Below are 20,148 nucleotides of genomic sequence, written 5' to 3'. Positions count from 1 at the left end.
GTTGAGTTTGTGCCCCACGAGTAACAATTTCATTTAAAAGAAGCACTGAGCCAGGAATTCATTCCCATGCGCTGCCTGAGAAGGAACAGAGTTCACTTCACACTATCTAGAGCAGTGTTTCCCAACCTTGGGCCTCCAGCTGTTTTTGAACTACAATTCCCATCATCCCTGACCACTGGTCTTGCTAGCTAGGGATGATGGGAGTTGTAGTCCAAAAACAGCTGGAGGCCCAAGGTTGGGAAACACTGATCTAGAGGCAAGTTCTAGATTGTCGAATAAAACTTCCTGCTGCTAAATACTGTACCTGTTTGTGAAGATCTGCAGAGTCAAAAAGTATAGGAAGAAGAAGAAGAAAAGAGGGGAGGGAGCTGTAAGTCAAACCAACAACGAGAATGGAGATAGCCTCCAACATCAGCTGTTGGCATCTGTCTGTCTCGGGAGAACCCAAATTGCCATTTGCTCTGATTGAGTGCTAAAGAGAAGCCTCCCCCAAAGTCATCAGAATTCAATGCAGCACAAAATGCCTCTGTTCACTCTTCAACAAATGGTCAGTCCTCTTCATTACCCTTGAGACGATTGGTTTCTCCCTCCACTATGTCATTGTGGCTTTCGGAACTGAGCTTGGAATGGGATGGTGCCACCATCTCAGCAGCTTCAACAGATGTCTTCTCTTCCCACAGATTCAGTTTGTTCTTCTGAGCACATTTCTTTTTGAAGTGCCAGACGAGGAAGGCAGCCACCAGGATAGCAAACAGGACCAGAGGGTAGAATACGAGGAAACGGAATAGCGGCGGAGAAGAACAGATCTGGGTGGAACTGGTTGACACTGCAGGGAGGGAAACAGGGTGAAAACATAGCTGTTCATTCTTGAATTTCCTGCATCTATGCAGGCTGCAAAAAGGTTGAATACATCTTTTAAAAACCATGCATTTTAATATATGTTGAATACATCTTTAAAAAAATATTTTCAGAATCTTCATTATCACCCATTCTAACAGATATGCAAAAGTGAAACGTCTGTGACTGAGTAGTTATATTTAGATCACGTGCACAATACATGGCATGGATTGTCACCTTTCCATTCTTGGAATGTGTCTGCACTGCCATTTTAGCACTGTTTTAGAATTTGCCCTTAACTGCAGGCAATGTGCTTCTCCCATTTTCATAGGCCAGGTAAAAAACTGCGTGAGATCGCATAAAAGGAGACACAAACCACTAGGATAGCATTTCAGTCTCCTAAGACATTATTGGGCAGAACTTAAAGTTACCATACTGCACTAAAAATCATGAACTGGAATTTATTAGCCAATTTGACACCATGGGACTGTTATAAGAAGACTCAGCAGAGACTGGAAGCGGCTATGGAAAAGTATTGCCTCTCTTTTGGTATTTATTTACACTGTTCATTTTTCTACATCTATTCATTCTCAGTGTATGATAGGGGGAAGTTAGTTGCTCCAACACTCATTGGAGCTTCCACTTATTGATTGCTTGGTCTTTTGGCCCCACTTTATAACAATAGTAGCAAAACAAACCTTCTGTCTCCTTTCTGTGCTCCAAATGTGTAAGCCTTGTCTACCTACTATGTTGATCAATCAAAAGGGGTCACCAAGGGGCACCAGCAGTTACTAAAGTCCCTGCAGAGGCCTTTCCTGACACCCATAGGATCTCTAACCTGCCACTGAAATTCGGCTTAAAAGAAGAGAGTAGTGTTGTGCTCAGATTCTGCTGTCTGGCTTCCCTTAGACACCTGATTGGTCACATTGAGAAAAGGATGCTGGACTAGATGGACCATTGGCCTCATCCAGCAGGTTCTTCTAATGTTCTTACAGAAGAACCCATTACTACTACTCTTCTTCCTATTGCCTTGCCACATCCCAACTCTATAATTAAGCCCTCCTGTTCCTTCTTCATCCCCAGTGTTTGGTGACCCCTTTTTGATTTCACAAGATGGAAAGTGAATGGAATAAATGTGAAGGGGGTGGAGCTAGTGTGCCCAAATGCTTCCTCTTATGTGTTTACTTTCCCCAATCTGAACTGTCTAAAGAGGGTAAGGATCGCCTTTAAACCAGGTATAAGGCTGGAGAGTTCAGCACTGACATGCACCCAGGAGTCAGATCAGCATTACCTGAAGGGAGTACAACTAGCTTGCTGAATCCTGATTCACCCCATTCATGTTTTGCTCCTGCAGCACTGCAGTCGACAGCCTTGAACTCTTCCACCCGGCAGTAGAACAGCCCAGCATCATCCTTCTCCACATTCTGCAGGATCAGAAGAAAATCGCCCACAGAAGGGCAGTGGGGGTGCAGCCTCCTTGCCATTGTGCCATTACCGTAGTCAAGGATGCCATTGCCTTTCATATGCACCAGGGTTTCCGTATTGGACTGTTCTGACACTCTGAACCAACTGATGGAGAAGTGGGAGGTGGGCTGGAATGGCCTCTGCAGGGTACAGTTCAAGGTCACGTCCTCATTTTCGGTGACAGTGATGCTGTGGTTCGTTCTTTCAACGAGTGGCTTATTTTCTGGGGGAGAACCAAAATAAGAAAGAAAAAGAAAATGTTATTTGGCATATTACGTCACACCTCTAATCACTCCGATTGGCACTATGCATTCCCCAATCCTAGGAATTGTCCCGGGACATACCAGAAATAGCTGGTCCAAGCTACACTTTGTGGGCCCCTCCAGACAGCTTTTGGTGTGTGCATACATGATGATTTGCACACATGATGCTCTCGGGGCAGTCTCAGGAGCAGCGGGGCAAAACAAGAAGTGCTATCCTACCCTGCCACTGCCGCCAGACCTGCTGCCACCTGTGCTGCTTCTCTGCCTATGCTGCCGGCTCAGTCGCTGGTGGAGAAGCAGCATCAGCATCAGTGCCAATTATGGGTGAGATATTGTCCAAATTCTACACTGCACAAGTTCTCACATGATTTTGGCCGATACCAACACCACTTCTGCCCAGCTGGCAGGGCAGGCAGGATGCCCGTGGGGCTGGCACCTCAAAAACCTCAGCAACCTCAGTTTGCCCAATTGCTGAGATGGTTCTGGATGGTCTAATGCAATTCCACTTTCAATACTGTTTGCACCTGCAAAGGTTTTGGAGCTTCACTTCCAGTCAGTGGAGATCCTATAGCTTCCTGCTGAAATCCCACAATATTTTTTTTATATTACAAATGTTCTGGTTTGTTTTTATCCTGCTTTTGTTGTGCTATAACCCCTCCAGACAGCAATAATGTGCTAGAATGGGGAAAAACATTGCAGAACAAACCAAAGCAGAATGAATCCACTGCCAATGCACTGGTATTACATCACATAGATGTTGCAGAATACACACACAATCAAACACCAGTCTGGAAGGGGCCCTGTGTGTCTTGCTGGAGTCAGAGATATTGAGGGATAAGTCATCACCTTCTTAAAGGGTTCATAACTCCCCTACAATGTCTAGACAAAGATTTGGATGTACTCATGAGTAAAGGTAAAGGTAAAGGGACCCCTGACCATTAGGTCCAGTCGTGACCAACTCTGGGGTTGTGGTGCTAATCTCGCATTATTGGCTGAGGCGGCCAGTGTACAGCTTCCGGGTCATGTGGCCAGCATGACTAAGCCACTTCTGGCGAACCAGAGCAGCACATGGCAACGCCGTTTACCTTCCCGCCAGAGCGGTACCTATTTATCTACTTGCACTTTGCCGTGCTTTCAAACTGCTAGGTTGGCAGGAGCAGGGACTGAGCAACGGGAGCTCACCCCGTCGCGGGGATTCGAACTGCCGACCTTCTGATCGGCAAGTCCTAGGCTCTGTGGTTTAACCCACAGCGCCATCTGTGCAGTCTGCTCAAATATTGGAGTGGCTGTTTATAACAACAAATTATTAGGCCATATACCTGGGAGATCTATCATTTCAAAAAGCAGGCGGAGACCTACTTGCAAGCAGGCATCTCAGTTTGCTGTTTGTATCTAACAACAACAATGCCTGGGGCATGTAATGTTAATGCAAAAGGTAGAACAAAGGTGAATGCACTAAATTGGGGGAATTAAGAGTATTGACTTTGGGGATCTTTACTGGAGGCAATTGCATACACACAAACACAATTGCATTGGCGATAGTAATGCCCTGCTTATTTGTGGGATTTGAAACAGACCAATGATGAACCAATGTTAGTGTCTCTGCTCCGGAGAGCCAGCATGACTCTTGTGATGGTGATGTTAATTTATAAAAGAATCAAGTTTTAAAGGCAGTAATGTGCCAATATAAGACTCAAAAGCAAGAAAAATGGCTTTGTAGCTCGGGATACCATTACAGAGACAAGCAGAGTTGATTAAATGGTTGAAGCAGGCTTCCTCAACCTCGGCCCTCCAGATGTTTGGAGACTACAATTCCCATCATCCCTGACCACTGGTCCTGCTAGCTAGGGATCATGGGAGTTGTAGGCCCAAAACATCTGGAGGGCCGAGGTTGAGGAAGCCTGGGTTAAAGTAAATATTTAAAGCCAGTTTAAAAATGCATCTGCTGCTTTCATGGGCAGACACTCTCCATTGTGACCTTATTCCCTGTGCCCCCCTCAGAGAGTGGCACTGAGGTCCCCAGCATGCCGCCAAAGAGCTAAGCCAGGAGTAGGCAGAGATAAGCACAGTGATGAGTGGTCTAATCTTCTCAGGCAGCCCAATGTTTTGTGCCAGTCCTCCCATTTCTGCAATGGTGCCCAGCTCAGCTGAACCACCCTGAGGGCGGGGAGAGGGAATGGCAGAATCTCTTGTCATTTCAGTGCCAAAACATCCCAAATGCACCATGTTGGCTACTCTCATCTAAAAGATCCATGAATAAATAAAGTCGGTTACCTGAAAACTTGAAATTTAGTGTGGTTTTTCCAGATTCCATCGTTCCAAGTTTGTACCAGCCCCCATCTGCTAACCAGATCCATTCATCTACTACGCAGTAATATTCGCCATGGGCATCATAACCCCCTGACAGAATAAGCAGCTGGTACAGGTGGCTGGAGACCCTCTTGTTATGAAACCTGGATTTCTGATGCAGAGAACTGAATGCCTCCCCATATTCCAATATGTTAGTGTAATTCGTTCTTACAATCAGCAGTGGAACTGAATTCGTGGGAGAAAATGGGAGAAAATACCAGGCAACTCCTAACCGAGAATTCTCATTGGTCCATGACCTGATTCTGCAATCAATTCTTACATCTTCATTGCTAGTGATTTCCAAAGACTTTATATCCATGTTGAGTCTTAGATTGCTTTCTAGAATAAAAGGCATAGAAATGGTTGTTACTAGCTAATATTGACACCATTATCAAAATGAGGAATAATAACAATATAATAAGTAATCATAGCAACTTTGCTTAATTTTGAATGTAGAATTATGCTGATTTTTTTTGTTCTAAACTACTTAAAATGTATATTGAAATGTGAAACAGTATTTAAATTAACTGAATATATTACAAAAAACAATCTAATCAAATATAAATTTTGTGGAACACAGGCCAAACAATTTTGTTCAAGCTCTTATGAAGACCATGATTCATTCATATCCTTAAAAAAAAAAAAAGAGTGAGTTCCCATCTGGGTTTCAGGATTCCAGCACATTTTAATTTGCTGCACTTCTCTTTACATTTTAGAACCTCTTTTAACACGCATATTTGCTCCATAGAAAGCTTTAGAAATCAGCACTTTATTCAGAGGTACTAGAAAGAAAGTACTGCCCCCCATTCTTAAACCTTTAGCAATGATTATATAATGTGGGCTAGGCTCACCCAAAAAGTCAAATCATAAAAGGAATTATATGCATATCATAAATTGTTGCAAATTCCTGCTGAATGTAACTCTGCCTCCACTTTAGTTTTTGCTCTGTTGAGATTTTAAAACTATCTGTGACATAAATGGGAGAGTTCTGACTGCATAGAAAGGAAGATGTTCAGAGAGATCTGGAAAATAACTGAGCACCATCTTCATTATTATCCATTTTACGATCTTCTCTCATTCAGAGCAGCTGTATGTCCATCTCCTTATTCCTCCTTCCTTACGTGCCCTGCCTTTCATTTTAATCCTAATCTTGCCCGTCACATTCCTGCAAAATGATTTACAGCTGCCTAAGTGAAATGATCAGAGAAGGTATGTTGGGTGCTTCCAAGCCTTATGAGAAGTGCTTGAGGGAGTTGGGTATGTTTAGCCTGGAAAAGAGGAGAGTGAGAGGTGAAATGAGAGCCATCTTCAAATATCTCAAGGGCTTCCACACGGAAGATGATGATTTATTATTTATACCCCGCCCATCTGGCTGGGTTTCCCCAGCCACTCTGGGCGGCTTCCAACAAAAGATTAAAATACAATAATTCATGGAACAAGCTTTCTGCTGCTCCAGAGAGTAGGACCTGAACCAATGGATTCAAACAGCAAGAAACGAGAACCCTATTAAATATTAGGAAGAACTTTTTGACAGTAAGAGCTGATCGATAGTGGAATGGTCTCCCTCAGGAAGTTGTGAACTCTTCTTCCTTGGCTGTTTTTAAGCAGAGATTGAATGGCCATCTGTCATGGATGCTTTAGTTGTGATTCTGGCATTGCAGGGGGTTGGACTAGATGACCCTTGGAGCCCAACTCTACAATTCTATGATTTGGCTTGTTAACCTTTCCAGCAAGTGGAAATAGCATCTTAATGGTTTTCACATTGTGCCTCATCAGCAATGAAGTTGTAGACTATAGCAAAAGGAAAACCCACAAGGGATTGTGGAAAGGACTGCATGGGTTGTTGGCTTCTCTCAAGGAAGTATCACGGATAGCGTCTGAATCGCTTTCAAGAGCACAGAGAAAGGATTCTTGGAAAAGGCTGTAATAAGGGCATCCTATCCTGCTTCCAATATTCTCATTAGATCTCAGAGCTCTGCACTTGATTTTCATCCGAAGATGCCGATTACAAAAACCTGCTACAGTTTTCCCCCCAAAGCAGATCTTGCTAAGGATAGCCAAGCTCTTTCTTTTAAGTTTCTTGTCACCCACAGTGGCCTTGCTAAAGAGAGATGACTTGAAAGGAGAAATCAGAACCCACTTCAATTTAATTAACTGAGCACAATCTCCAAGTTCCTTCTCTTGCTTTGAACCCGGCTGCTGACAGTGCAGTCTCTTCTCTTTGCGGTGGCAAGTGAAGTATGCAAAAGAACCCAGCAGCTGCTTCCCATTATATGAGCAGGCTGTCATCGGGTGCATTTCTGCAAAAAATATTGTCTACCCACTGTGGGTGCAAAACCCCTAGTATGAGTCATTTCAAAACGTCTCCCCTTTCCACAGCATTGGTCAGACGTGTGGTAAGAAGTTATCAGCTTCCTCTAGCATCTTAACTTATTGCCTGTTCTTGCAAACAGAAGAAAGGGGGGGGGGGGTTGCTTTCACAAAAGGGGCTTTATTTTATTTTTGTTTATTTTATTAAATGTATATTCTGTCCTTCTTTCTAAAGGAGCCTATGGCGGCAGAACCATCACTGATACGTGACAATTAAAAATAAATTCAGAACACGTTTAATGCATTTAAAAAGAACTCAAAGTAATCTATAAAAACATTTAAAAACAATAAACACATTTAGCAAATTTGAGAACAGAAGTAACCAAATCACTGAGATGGGAATAGTGGCTTGTATCCAATACTTGTGCTACTCAGAGTGAAAATGAATAAATAAATAAAAATGAAACTTCGGTTCATTAGTTTCAATGGGTCTACACTGAGCTCTTGATACAACCAAGGGTATGTCTTTTATCAGTGCTCCCTTATACATCGTTGGAGGGATTTTAGGGATTATCCATTCATAAAGCTGGTTGGAAATTTAAATAAAATAGAAAAATTTAATACAAATGTCATAAAGTAGGGCAGAGTCTTGGATATGTTTGGGAAAAGACAGTCAACACTATGGGGCAAAATAAAATCTATTGCATTCAACATATTGAACGGTGATCTGAGTCATCCACCAAGACTTATGAGAGACGCTTCCTAGAAGACAGTGGCTAATACTGTTGCAAAAGGAAAAGGTTAGGCTGACAATGGTTTCTAAACACCTACCTGGTTGGGTGACCTTGATCTCCACAGGATTAGAGGATAGCACAGAAGCCGCTATTGCAGACAAATTTCTGGCATCCTGTGAGTTTCTCCAGATTTCAACTTCACACTTATACATCCCTCTCTCTTGCCATGTGACACTGTGGATAAGGAGTTGGGATAAAGAAGAGGATTTTGTAATCTTGGTTTTCTTCTCAAATTGCATAAACGCCAATCCCCATTCGATGGTGCCTCTTGCGGTGGCTTTGACCACTTGCTGATAGCCACTCAGCTTCAAGTGAGGCTGGAATAGCCAGGTGATGGAGACTGGCACATTGTTGGTGATGTCATCATTACCAGCCACCTTGCAGAACAGTACAAGGTCTTCCTGCAGTTTTACATTTGGAACTCTGCTACTCAGTATAGCTTTCAAATTCTGCCCTGTTAAGCCAGAGAAAATTGAGGACATTACATCAACACCAGAGATACCTTGTCAATCTCTCTACCAAATGTCATCAAATTTCTATTTGTAGGAAAGTCTTGCTCACCGGACTATTTTGAACATTACACCTGTAGTAGCCAACATACAGTAGTTGCTATCAGAGTCTCAGTTACTTAAAGAGAGACAATATTTTCCCTAACATCTTGTGCTACAGTGAGTGATCACTACTCACTACTTGTCTAGAAAGTCTCACTGCTGAGGTAAGGACAGATGTCATAAAATATTATATTCTCTATCATATCACACCCATTCTGTTGAATAGATGTTTGCTGACCTGGATTGCTTCCAAGTCAACTGAGTCAAAATCACAAAAGCATTGCCTTGGGCTTAGCAAGAAATAACCCAGCTCAGTTATAGACTGTTCACAGAAGGAGGAATGATGTTCCAGGAGTACTTTATATCTCTGCAACACAGCATTAGGAAGTCAGACCACTGGGTTCATATACCGCCCTTGTCTTGTACTAGGGCTGGGTCAGTTCATCTAATCCAGTCCTGTCCACTCTGAATGGGAGTGGTTCTTTGGGGTCTCGGGCAGAGGCCTGTGATACCACCTGCTACCTGATCCTTTGAAACAGATGCTCTGATTGAACCTGGGACTGTCTGAATTCAAGGCAAGCTTTACCAATGAGCTACGGTCTCTTTCCAAAGACATATATGTGTGCTTAAAGAGCTGTCATGTTGCGTATAACATTTAGCTTGGATAATTAGACAGGATAGCTAGAAGTATGTGAAAGGGAAAGGCTATAGGATGAACTTACCCAGTGGTTCAACTCTTGTTGAGATTTCCTGTGTGTGTTTCCAGCTCCTGCTCCCGAACCACTCTGTCACTTCACAGCGATACAGCCCTGTATCCTTTGTGGCTAAAGTGTTGTAGATGGTCAAGGTAAACGTGGAAGGGTCCCTCTTCTCTAACCTGAGCTCACCATGAGCACTGCGCTCCAAGTAAGAAGCACCTATCTTTAGTCTGCCATTTTGTTCCAGGCTGGCTATGAGCTGTGGAGGATCTCTGTCCCTCTGGATATGCCACCAGTTCACAGACAGTGAATTTGCACCTATACTCACATTACAGCTGAAAACCAAAGTTTCTCCTTCCATTATTTGTTTCTTATTGACCCACACAAACAGCTGCAAGTGGCTTTCTGTGAACAAAACACAACGGGTTATATAGATGGATAAATCTGAATCAAAGGGAAAGAGGGAAGAAGACACAGAATAGGTTTGCATTTTGACACTATCTGTTTCATAGAAGATCATCTTAGTTTTCTACTGAGCATTCTAACTTGTTAATGGGAAAGTTTCATTGACACATGTCCTCTACGTTTCCCGTCTGATACATGTCGTCTTTTCTGTATAGAGATCATCCATATCTTTATCGCCACTGATGGAGACAGTTTTCTTCTAAATGCCAGTTGCTGGGAATCACTAGTGGAGAGTGTGCTGTTGTGCTCAGGTTCTGCTTTAAGGCCTCTCAAAGGTCACTGTGAGAACAGGAGGCTCGACTAGATTGGCCATTGGTGTCAGACAACTCATACTATGTTCTTATATACCATCATGTGTTAAGATCTTCTCACACTGAGCTCATTTCTCCATAGGACGAAATGTAAGGCATGAAGAGACTAAGGGACTCGCCCTCTCTCACTAGGTGGCTTTTTGGTTCCTGACTTGTTGTTTTCCTTAACACCGAGATCACCAAATTCCTTGGTTTTACCAGATCACCATGGCTGAGAACTCTACTGTCTCCTACAATCTATGCCCTTGCTCTTTGGCAGTAATATGGTTACAAAGTGTTGCAGAACTGGTCTTCTCCTCATTTTGAGAAGGAGGTCTGAAACAGATGACTTAAAATGGATGCCAAACATCTCGAGCTCCTCATCCAACATGGCCATAATTCAGCTGTGTCTAAACCTCAAACCTGAGATTCCTTTCAATGAGGACCCAAGAGAAGCTGAACCCTCCAGCACATATCCAGACTGCCAATGATCCTGAGGAATCATCAGCTGGACATTCCTGCTCCCAGTGAGCAACCTGACCACCAAATTCTGCCCCAGCTGAAGTTTCTGCACCGGCTTCAGAGGCAGCCCTATGTATAATGCAATGCACTAATCTAACTTAGGGGTTAAAAGTGCATAGACAACAATAGCTAGACTATCCCTACCCAGGTAGGGGCACAGCTGAAGCTGATGGAGTCGTTGGATTGGTGGAGAGATTAGAGGTCAAATTCCCACTGGGTGACCTTGAGTCATTCTCCACCTAGCTTACTTTACAGGCCTGTTGTGAATAGAAAGGAGGAGGAAATAGAATCATGTATGCTGCCCTGATATTGTTGGAGACATGTGGGATAGCAAAATTAAATAATCAATCAAATAATAGTATTATAGGAACAGTAGGCAGAATTTAATGAGACAAGAATCTAAACATCCCTTGGTATCCATTTTCATTTGTCAAATGCAAATGCTACTCGTCAAAGAAGGAACTTCACAATTTAAAAAATGTTCTTTATCACTGAATTGTAGAGCTATGGAGATGTAGAGTTTTCAGCGATGGGAAGGAAGACTTCATGATCAGACCAGAAGGGTTAGAAAACTAGTATGCTCATGTTGGTTACTCTTTCCCAATTCCTCCATCACAAAACTTTAAAAAAAGGAACAAAAGCATATATGCCCCTGAACACTGAAATAAGCTATCGTATACTACATAAATCTAACTTGAAGGCACGGGTGTTCATGAGATTGAAGGGAATAGGAGCTTTATCCTGAATGAAACTTTCATCTATTCCTGGACCACAGACATTCCTGTATAGTTGCCTCATGCAAATTTTCAACAGCAGTTTGCCAGATTTTTATTTTTTTTCAAGGAGCACACTTGAAGCTGCACAGCTTTGTAAAAAGGCCCACAGAAATAGGACAGGAAATCATGGAACAAAGAGGTACATAGGGAGAAAAATGGGGAAATAGTGAAAGCATTAGAATGGAATCCTTAACTAATGAAGAAAAACTTGAGAGACAGTCTGGAGTGGTGATGATGTCACCAGTCTATTCCCACTTTGCAAACTAAGGCTGGATACAGGCAGCAGTCCCCGCCCCCCCCAAATATGAAATCATTTTTGAAAGTGGGATACTAGTGCACTTGTACATCCAGCTATCCCTGATAAGCAGGAATTTGTAGTGTTTCGAAAAGCTGTCAAATGTGTTTGTCTAAAGGTAATGTCAGGAAATGGCTTACACCACAGAGGAAGAGATACTGCTCTCAAACCACTTCCTATTTTCTATCTGTAGCCCACAATGGAAAGATGGTATATAGAAAAGGACACACTCATTGTTCACCATCTTAAGCCTTAAATTGTTATAGTTGCACAATTCACCTCTCCCATAGGATTTTGGAGACTGGTGTTTGATTGCAAAATTTGGAGTCTCTGGTCAGTTCTGAATGACTTCTTTTAATGTTGGATTGCCCCAGTGCTTTTTTTCTGGGGGTACTCAAGGTTACTGGAGCCTTGTTTTTAGAAGAGAAGCACTGGTCTTCCTTATGCTACAGAATGGTCTAATATACCTGGGAGTTTTGGTTTAGAGTATGCTAGCAAAGGGCATCAGTGAACCCCAGCCCAGGGGCTATTCCCATATTTTGTTTGGAGGAAAAGTGTTTGGCATGACTGACCTCTAGGCTTCACATCTATATCAATGGCCGATGAAGACTTTTGTTGTGCGATAGCAAAGGAGCCAGTGGGAGTCCGCCCAAGTTCAGAAACGAAACAGCTATAGGTGCCTTTGTCCTTCAGTTCCGCCTTGTTGATTCTGAGGATGTACTTATCATTGCTCTGCTTCTTCACTAGGAGGTTTCCCACAGTATACCTTTCCTCATTGTCATTTCGAAAAGACAAGGTGCCATAATGATCGAGACTAGCCATCACCATACCGTGATGGCGCCAAACCACCTGGAACCATCTGTTTTGCGTATTCTGGGCTTTCACAGAGCAGTTGATCTGCAAGGCTTCCCCTTCCAGGAGAGACCTCTTAGCAACAGAGATGTCAACATCAAAATTTTGATCTGTGAAAATATAAAGCAGCAGAGATAGTTAAGTCCAGATTCAATTTTGCCTTTCAGGTGGTATCTTTAGTGCAATAAGCAGGAGTATACCATACTTGATGTGTGACATATTTTCATGGGCATCTTCCTCCAGCAATTAGATTAAGTCTAAATTTATAAAGGATCTGAATGTCTTTATGGGGAATGGTTGAGGGAGTTTGGTATTTTTTGCCTGGCAAAGAAGAGACTGAGAGAAGGGATGATAGCCATCTTCAAATATCTACATAGAGGATGGAGCAAGCTCTTTTCTCCAGCTCCAGAGGGTAGGGCCCAAACCAATGGCTTCAAGTTACGACAAAGGAGATTCTGACTAAACATCAGGAATAACTTTCTGACAGGAAGAGCTGTTTGACTGTAAGAAAGTCTCCCTCGGGAGGTTATGGACTCTCCTTCCTTGAAGGATTTTAAGCAGAGGCTGGATGGCCATCTGTCATGGATGCTTTAGTTGTGGTTCCTGCATTGCAGGGGTCCCTTCCAACTCTACAATTCTATGATTTCCAGCATGAAAGCAAGAGGCTGAAGGGGGCTAAAATGTGATGTGCAAAAATCAGCTTCCCTTGTTTAAGCTACAGCCATGAAACCAGGGCAGTTTTGGCAACTTTCCCACCCTGTACTCTGCCTTCTTCCTAGGAATACTGACATTCAAAGACCATCTTGGCTGCGAGTCCTGGAGGACCTTCTTCCTGAAAATGTGACTCTCCAATGTTCTTGGACTACAACTCCCATTAGCCCCAGTCAGCATGTGTTGGCTGGGGCTGATGAGAATAGTAGTCCAACAACATCTGGGGGCACCAGGTTGGCAAAGGTTGGCGTAGACAATACTGACCAGTGACCTGACTCAGTGCAAGGAAGCTTCTTACATCTCCTGTGCCCCTGTGCTGTGCATTCCCTAATATCAGTGCAGTTTCAGAGCTCTCGCTCCATGCACCCAAAGGCCAAGGCACTGCAGCTAATCATAGCTTGAGCCGCTGGTCTAATTGCTTACTGCGCATAAATTATCCAAGGCATTGAATGCAGGCGCATAAATAATTCAGAGCAGAAATCCCGAACAAACGTTTGCCATTCACAAATATTTACTGAATATCTTATGCCAACAACGTGGCATAACGTGTTTCAGCCTGGAAGTGGGTTAAAAAAGCATCGCTCTTGTTGAGACAGGGTGTGTGCTGCGTGCTCTTCAATTTAGGTTGCAGCTCCCCTGGGGTGAATGAGGATGTGGGAAGGCATCCCATCCCTTTCTCCATGTTCTTGCAGCACTAATCCCACAGCAGAGCTCAACAGATTGTAATTCGACAAATGGGGAGCTGGCAGAGGGGAGGAGGATATAGAATTTCAATAAATGTTACGTGGAAAGAGGCAATTATAGAATCCATTTGCCTAATGCACTGGTGCTAGGTATGTACCAAGGTGCAGGATTTGGTGTTAAATCCTCTGATTAGCACAAGGGGTGAGCAGGTCTCTATTCCAGCACTCGAACTTTGTCCTGTTCCCTGTTACATCAATACTTCCCTCCCCAATCCCTACAATACACAGCCGTGCTGCAGAAGAGACCACAATCTGCCTTGGCAGTGGCTGGACTAGGAAGCGAGCTGGGTCTCCTGCCGCCCTCTTGCTTGAAACGCTACATGATTTTCGTGATCCACAGAAGCTGTTGGTGCTGAGACAAAGAAGAACTAGCCGAAAGTGAAAAGAAGCAGAACAGAATCAGCCAGCTAGCTTTCAATTCCCTAGTGTAGGAGGATCACATTTCAGCAGCAGCACAGCTGTAGCAACTGAAAGAGTGAAAAAAAAAATAAACCTAAACTACCACTTTATCATCATCATCAGTAGTATTTGCGTTAAGCACCATGTATTATTTAGCCAGTCTCATGGTTTATGTCTGCATGATGTATGGTCCTTGATTCCTCCCCACACTCCAGGATGTTAATAGGATGAGCCACACCTGGATCTGACAGAGCAGACAGTCTCTTTTCTCTTTGCATAGATGGAGTGCTTTTCTCTTTCATTCTTCCGTAGCTTTATTACAGTAGCTTAGAACAGCAAAATGTTAACTTTAAAAAACAACAACAGCAATCCAGAATGGCTGATTATATAAAGAAGCACTGACAAACTGGTAAATGAAAAAGCCAGAGTTGTTTATACATAATGCTACTTTTTGATGCTCCAGCTGGCTCCAAGGAGATCATCAGCTGCAAATTAAATTTTATTTTATTGTGCCCTTCCCAGGAAGGTCTTTAGAGTAAAATATACAGCCTTCCTTCTCACAGATAACACCATCTCACATAACTGAATTAGTTACAAAGTTTGCATTCCAAGCAATAAAGATTCCTAAGCAACTTTTACAAATTGGTGAAGGAGTACTGTTCTAAACTTGTTTACATTTTCAATAATAAAAAATGGCCTCTCTTGCATTTTTGAATTTCTTTCCCCTCTTGTTGTATGGAATCAAATATTTGTTTTTGGGATGCGAAGCCTGTCAGAGCTGTATAGAAGGCTTGGAGTAAAATGGCGAATCAAGTTAATTGTGTGCATTTGCTGGAAAAATACATAGACAATTACTCTCCCACGGGCTCTCAAGTAGCTCATAGCCTCTTTCAGGAATGGCAGGATATATGACGGGTAGAAAATACAACTCTTACCCAGGCTTCTGATGGTCAGTGATGTTTTGTCTGTCTGTTTCCGGGCAATATCTTTCCAAGTTTCATCGGGATCTTGAATCCACTCCACTGCCTCACAGTACACTTCCCCCTGGTCTGAGGGTTGTACGCTGACAATGGAGAGCTTATATTCTCTGCCCCCAATTTTGTCTAGCCTGATATCTCCTGAGGAAAACCTCTGATTGTAAGAGGATCCTGGTAGTAAGACAAAATCTCTGGACAGGGAAAGGATCCTCTGGGCTTGTCCATTGCCTCCTTCTGGAAGAAGGTACCAGCCAACTGAGAGGTGGGTGTGTTGGACTGTAGCTGTTGACACTTCGCAAATGAGTTCTAATGAATCCCCTTGATCTCGAGTGAGAGCCTGTGGCCTCATGGTGGCAGCAAGCAGGTCTGGAATTACTAAAATGAAATGAAGAAATACAAGAAAACACAGATGGAAGGATGTTCACAGATGAATACAGAGCCACACACTTCTTTTAGAAGAGGTTGGACTAGAAGCGACTGACCAGCATCCACTGAGCCCCCTGAAGTGATTATTTTTTAGGAGGAACTAATCAGTGGTTCTAAGGAATGTTTATACCTTACCAGTGCTGGACTTGGAGCAGGGAGAGCCCCACCCAAGCATGAAGTGTACTAGGTGATCTTGGATTAGGTCCCTCTCAAGACTAAACTGCCTCAACACACAATTGTTGTGAGTCATTAGGAGTTCATGTATGCCACCCTGGCTCCTTGAAGGAAGAACAAGATTTTATAAATAAAGATTCCCTAACTCTTGGTCACACCTTCCAAGGAGCCTCAGAAGTCATAGGCAGAACAGTTCAGCAAAGCACATGCGCTGTCTCGCCTCTCCATTCCAGTGCCTCTTACTTAGCAGCTGTTGCAGAGTGGAGCTCATTCTCCAGCTGAATTCGAAAACATCCACATTTGCTGTCTAACACAAGCCTGAACAAACTTTCGATCTCCAATTGGAGCTGAGCCAAGCAGCCATGTATGGCAGCCCTTTTGAACAGCTTCTGTTTTTGCTGCCTCCGTGGAATGGCAAAATCCAGCCGTGCAGTTAAACACCTGACAAGCTATAAGAACTGTCTGGTGGGCTGCGCAATCAGTTTTGTGGGCCAAAGATTGTTGAAGGTAACTGCTAAGTAAATAGTCATATCATACCGAAAAGGTTAGTTTTGGCACCATAATTCCCAAGGTAACCAGCATCTGTGCTGGGTGTGTAACACTCATACTCGCCGGTATCCATGTCTTTGAGCTCTGTGATGTGCAGCAGAACAGAATCTCCTCGGATCCTTTCTATGTAGATCTCCCTACTTCTAACGCGCTGAGAGTAGACAGCATAAGGAAAGGAGGCATCATTTGTACTGATAATTTGCAGCTTTCTATTTGGCTCCGATGGACGATGAATGGACCATTCGAAATTCTGCTCCATTGGTCCCTGGTAACCACTGACATTACACCAGATGGTGATGTGGTAGCCTCTTGCTCGATATAGAAGTCCTTTCTGAATGGATACCATCCTTTCTCCTGCACAGAGATCTGCAAGCAAACCATAACATGGCAGCAGAGATTGTTTATCAAAATATAATCAAGTAAAGCTGGCATTCTGAACAAAACACAATAAGACAAAAGTAATGGTGAAATGCAAAATGGCAAAACTCTGATGTTCAGTAGCCTTACATCAGAATTCACAAATACTACAGGCTTGAGCAAAAGTGAAATGAAAAATAATGCAGTGTTTTTATTTCTTCATTTCCCCCTTTTTCTTTTTAAAAAGGTGCTCTACATATATATTCTATATACACACACGCATCTATATTCAAAGTTTCAAATTTTCTTGCCCAACCAATTAAACTGATTCTATAACATTTGATGTTAGCTACAAGCAACCAGCTGTAGGATTACTAAAATATTTTTTTTTCTAAATCTAAAATTAGCTTACTTAAAAATTGCTACTTTTGTTTGTATATAATTATTATGAGAGCTGATAACTTTAGATCAGGGCTGTTAAAGTTTTTGATACATAAAATGGAGAAAGTGAATACAGTGGTACCTCAGGTTAAGAATTTAATTCGTTCTGGAGGTCTGTTCTTAACCTGAAACTGTTCTTAACCTGAGGTACCACTTTAGCTAATGGGGCCTCCCACCGCTGCCAAGCAGTGGCGTAGCGTGGGTTGTCAGCACCCGGGGCAAGGCAAGTAATTTGCGCCCCCTAACCCGTGGATTTGCGCCCCCCTAACCCGTGGATTTGTGCCCCCTAACCTGTGGATTTGCCCTAACCCCAGATGTTGCGCCCGGTGCGGCCGGCCCCCCCTGCACCCCCCACGCTACGCCACTGCTGCCAAGCGATTTCTGTTCTCGTCCTGAAGCAAAGTTCTTAACCCGAGGTACTATTTCTGGGTTAGTGGAGTCTGTAACCTGAAGCGTCTGTAACCCGAGGTACCATTGTAGAGAAAAGTCCCCGTCCCCCCCATAATACTAGAAATTGTGGACATCCACTGAAGCTGAACTTTGGAAGATTCAGGACAGATAAAAGAAAATACTTCATGCAATATATTGTTAAACTATAGAGCTTGCTCCCCCAGGAGGCAGCGATGGCCACCCACTTGGATGGCTTGAAAAGAGGATTATCCAAATTCAAGGAGGACAAGGCTCTTTGTTCCCATGATGGCTATGCTCTGCCCCTACGGTTGGAGACACTAATTATTCTGAACACCAGCTTCTGGAAACCCCAGGAGGGGAACAGTGCTCTTGTGCTCAGGCCCTGCTTATGGGTTTTCTGCAGGCATCTGCAGGCATAGCCATCATGGCAACAAATACAGGCATCTGGTTGGCCACTGTGAAAACACAACGCTAGACTAGATGAGCCACTGGCTTGATCCACCAGGTCCTTCTTCTGTTCCATGAAGGAACATCACATTCATGCCCTACTTTGTAAGCATCCAAAACTTCAGTAGCCAACCAGAACACCACAGGAGGTCAACATAGTTGTAATACAGCAAGGCATTTCTTGTATTCCAATGGTAGGGAGCTTGTGGCATTCCAGATATCGTTGGACTCCAACTCCCAACAGCCCTAGCCAGCATGATCAATGTGCATGGATGATGAGGCTTGGAGTCCAATGCATCCTTTCCCTGTCTCTGTTATATTCCCATGAAGGCTAAACACATTACATGAAACTCACCAGACAGGAGGAGGAGCACAGCTGCCAAGCACCGGATAGGTCCTGTTAGTAGAAAGAACATACTTTCTTCCTCTTCGGGGATTAGAATTCTCTTCTCTAGTTGAGCTCCAGCAACTAACCTTGCCTCAGTAACGGTGGGGAAGTTGTCTGTCACAATGCTGTTGTGGCTTCCTGTCTTTTCACAGAAGACAGACTGAAGACGCAATGTTTCTCAGAAACACAGAGAAGAAGCCACATACGTTAACTTAGAGCAGGGAGGAGGAACTGGTTACCTTGCAGGGACAACAACTCTCACCATTCCTGACCACTAGGCATCCTGTCTGGGGATGGTAAAAGTTATTTTTAAAGAAAATGTGTGATCTATCTGTGTCTACTCAGAAATAAAACCTACTGAGTTCAACAGGACCTGCTCACAGGTAAGTGAGTATAGGATTGCATCATTAGACAACCAAACTCTCTCAACTGTTAGGGAGTGTTTATTCAGGCTATTTTACTGTAACTCCTTCCCCCCATATTTATTTATTGATTGTGGTTTTACTGTGCTCTTCAATAATAATGATGATGAAAACCTCTCAGAATGAGTCACAGGTCAATTAAAAAAAAAGACTTTCAGATTGTGAAAAAGATATGGCACAAAGGAGAAAAGGGATGGGGAGAGGAGAAAACAAGCAAAACGGGCACCGATTCTTAAAACTGCATACTTACATACTAAGGCCTATGGACCAGTGAATTTAATTTGCTCTTTTTGTAATTGGTGACCTTCTTCCTTGTTATTGCTTGCATTTTCAACTTCATATGAAAATAGAAATTCATCCAAAGTTTTGCTTGTATCAGTGGTTAGCTAAATGCCTCTGGAAGCTTCCAAGTTGGGGGTGAATGTGATGTCCATTGCCTATTGTATGTCTCTGGCATCTGATTATTGGGGTACCAGTGAGACTCACCATTGAAAGATTCAGTGCATTCTCAGTCCCCAGGAAAAGTGTTCCTGTCCCAGGCTCCAGCTAGCCTGGGAGTGTCGTGACCTCATTGTCCAGCAACAACTTGGACAATGAGTCTCACCAGTTGAATGGTCCAGGGAACACACCAGACAGGAAGTCGTGGAACACAGGAGACATACCTGCCTTCAGTCCAGTGGGGTGGCATTTTAAGAGATTTCAATTCTCCGAAAGTGGGTGGCATCTCGCAGAGGTAGACTAGATGCAGAGGTTTGAAAGGCCTCAATTCATTTCCAACTTTCCTTTGGAGCAAGTTGCTCACTAGGAGCTCTCCATGGTCCTGCCTTCCCTGGTCAACTGCTCCAGAACAGACAAGGAGACTTACAGGACTGTTTGGAGCTTGTGGGGGAGTGGGGAGTCTCAAGAAAAAAGGGAAAGGGTACCTCTCCACACACACAACTTTCTCTATTATGTTATCCAGTACTTGATGGCTTCCAGTCCCCAACCTAAGCATTTTATAGCTATGGGGCATGCTTGGGTGACTAGCGTGTAACTTCAAGGCATACACCTCCCCTAAACATATTCCCCCCTTTTCAGGATATTCGTTATCCTGCCCCTCCTCTTATTTGGAGGCTGGGTCTGCCTAGCAAAAGTATAAATAAAACAGCCATACAATATTTTAAAAATCACAAATTCATTGTAATAAGAACAGCAGCATTAACACCTAGAAAATAAAACAGCAACAATATTAGTACAA

The 20,148-nt window shown here is 43.3% G+C and overlaps 1 protein-coding gene across 1 annotated transcript; it reads right to left on the bottom strand.

Moving 5' to 3' along the window:
- Positions 1 to 254: 254 nt before the first annotated feature.
- Positions 255 to 18,600, bottom strand: CD101 (CD101 molecule). The gene is made up of 9 exons (XM_077927250.1): positions 18,457 to 18,600; positions 16,434 to 16,811; positions 15,255 to 15,671; positions 12,187 to 12,576; positions 9,291 to 9,671; positions 8,055 to 8,471; positions 4,839 to 5,252; positions 2,129 to 2,524; positions 255 to 826 (listed from the first exon to the last, which is right to left on the bottom strand). Exons 1-9 carry the CDS (start codon positions 18,515 to 18,517, stop codon positions 549 to 551), a joined length of 3,132 nt encoding a protein of 1,043 aa, XP_077783376.1. The 5' UTR covers positions 18,518 to 18,600; the 3' UTR covers positions 255 to 548.
- Between the last annotated feature and the right edge of the window lie 1,548 nt (positions 18,601 to 20,148).

This window comes from Podarcis muralis, chromosome 4, assembly GCF_964188315.1.
Source record: "Podarcis muralis chromosome 4, rPodMur119.hap1.1, whole genome shotgun sequence".
NCBI lineage: Eukaryota > Metazoa > Chordata > Lepidosauria > Squamata > Lacertidae > Podarcis > Podarcis muralis.
The sequence above is the reverse complement of the archived record's forward strand: the minus strand, read 5'-3'. Positions and strand labels throughout refer to the sequence as shown.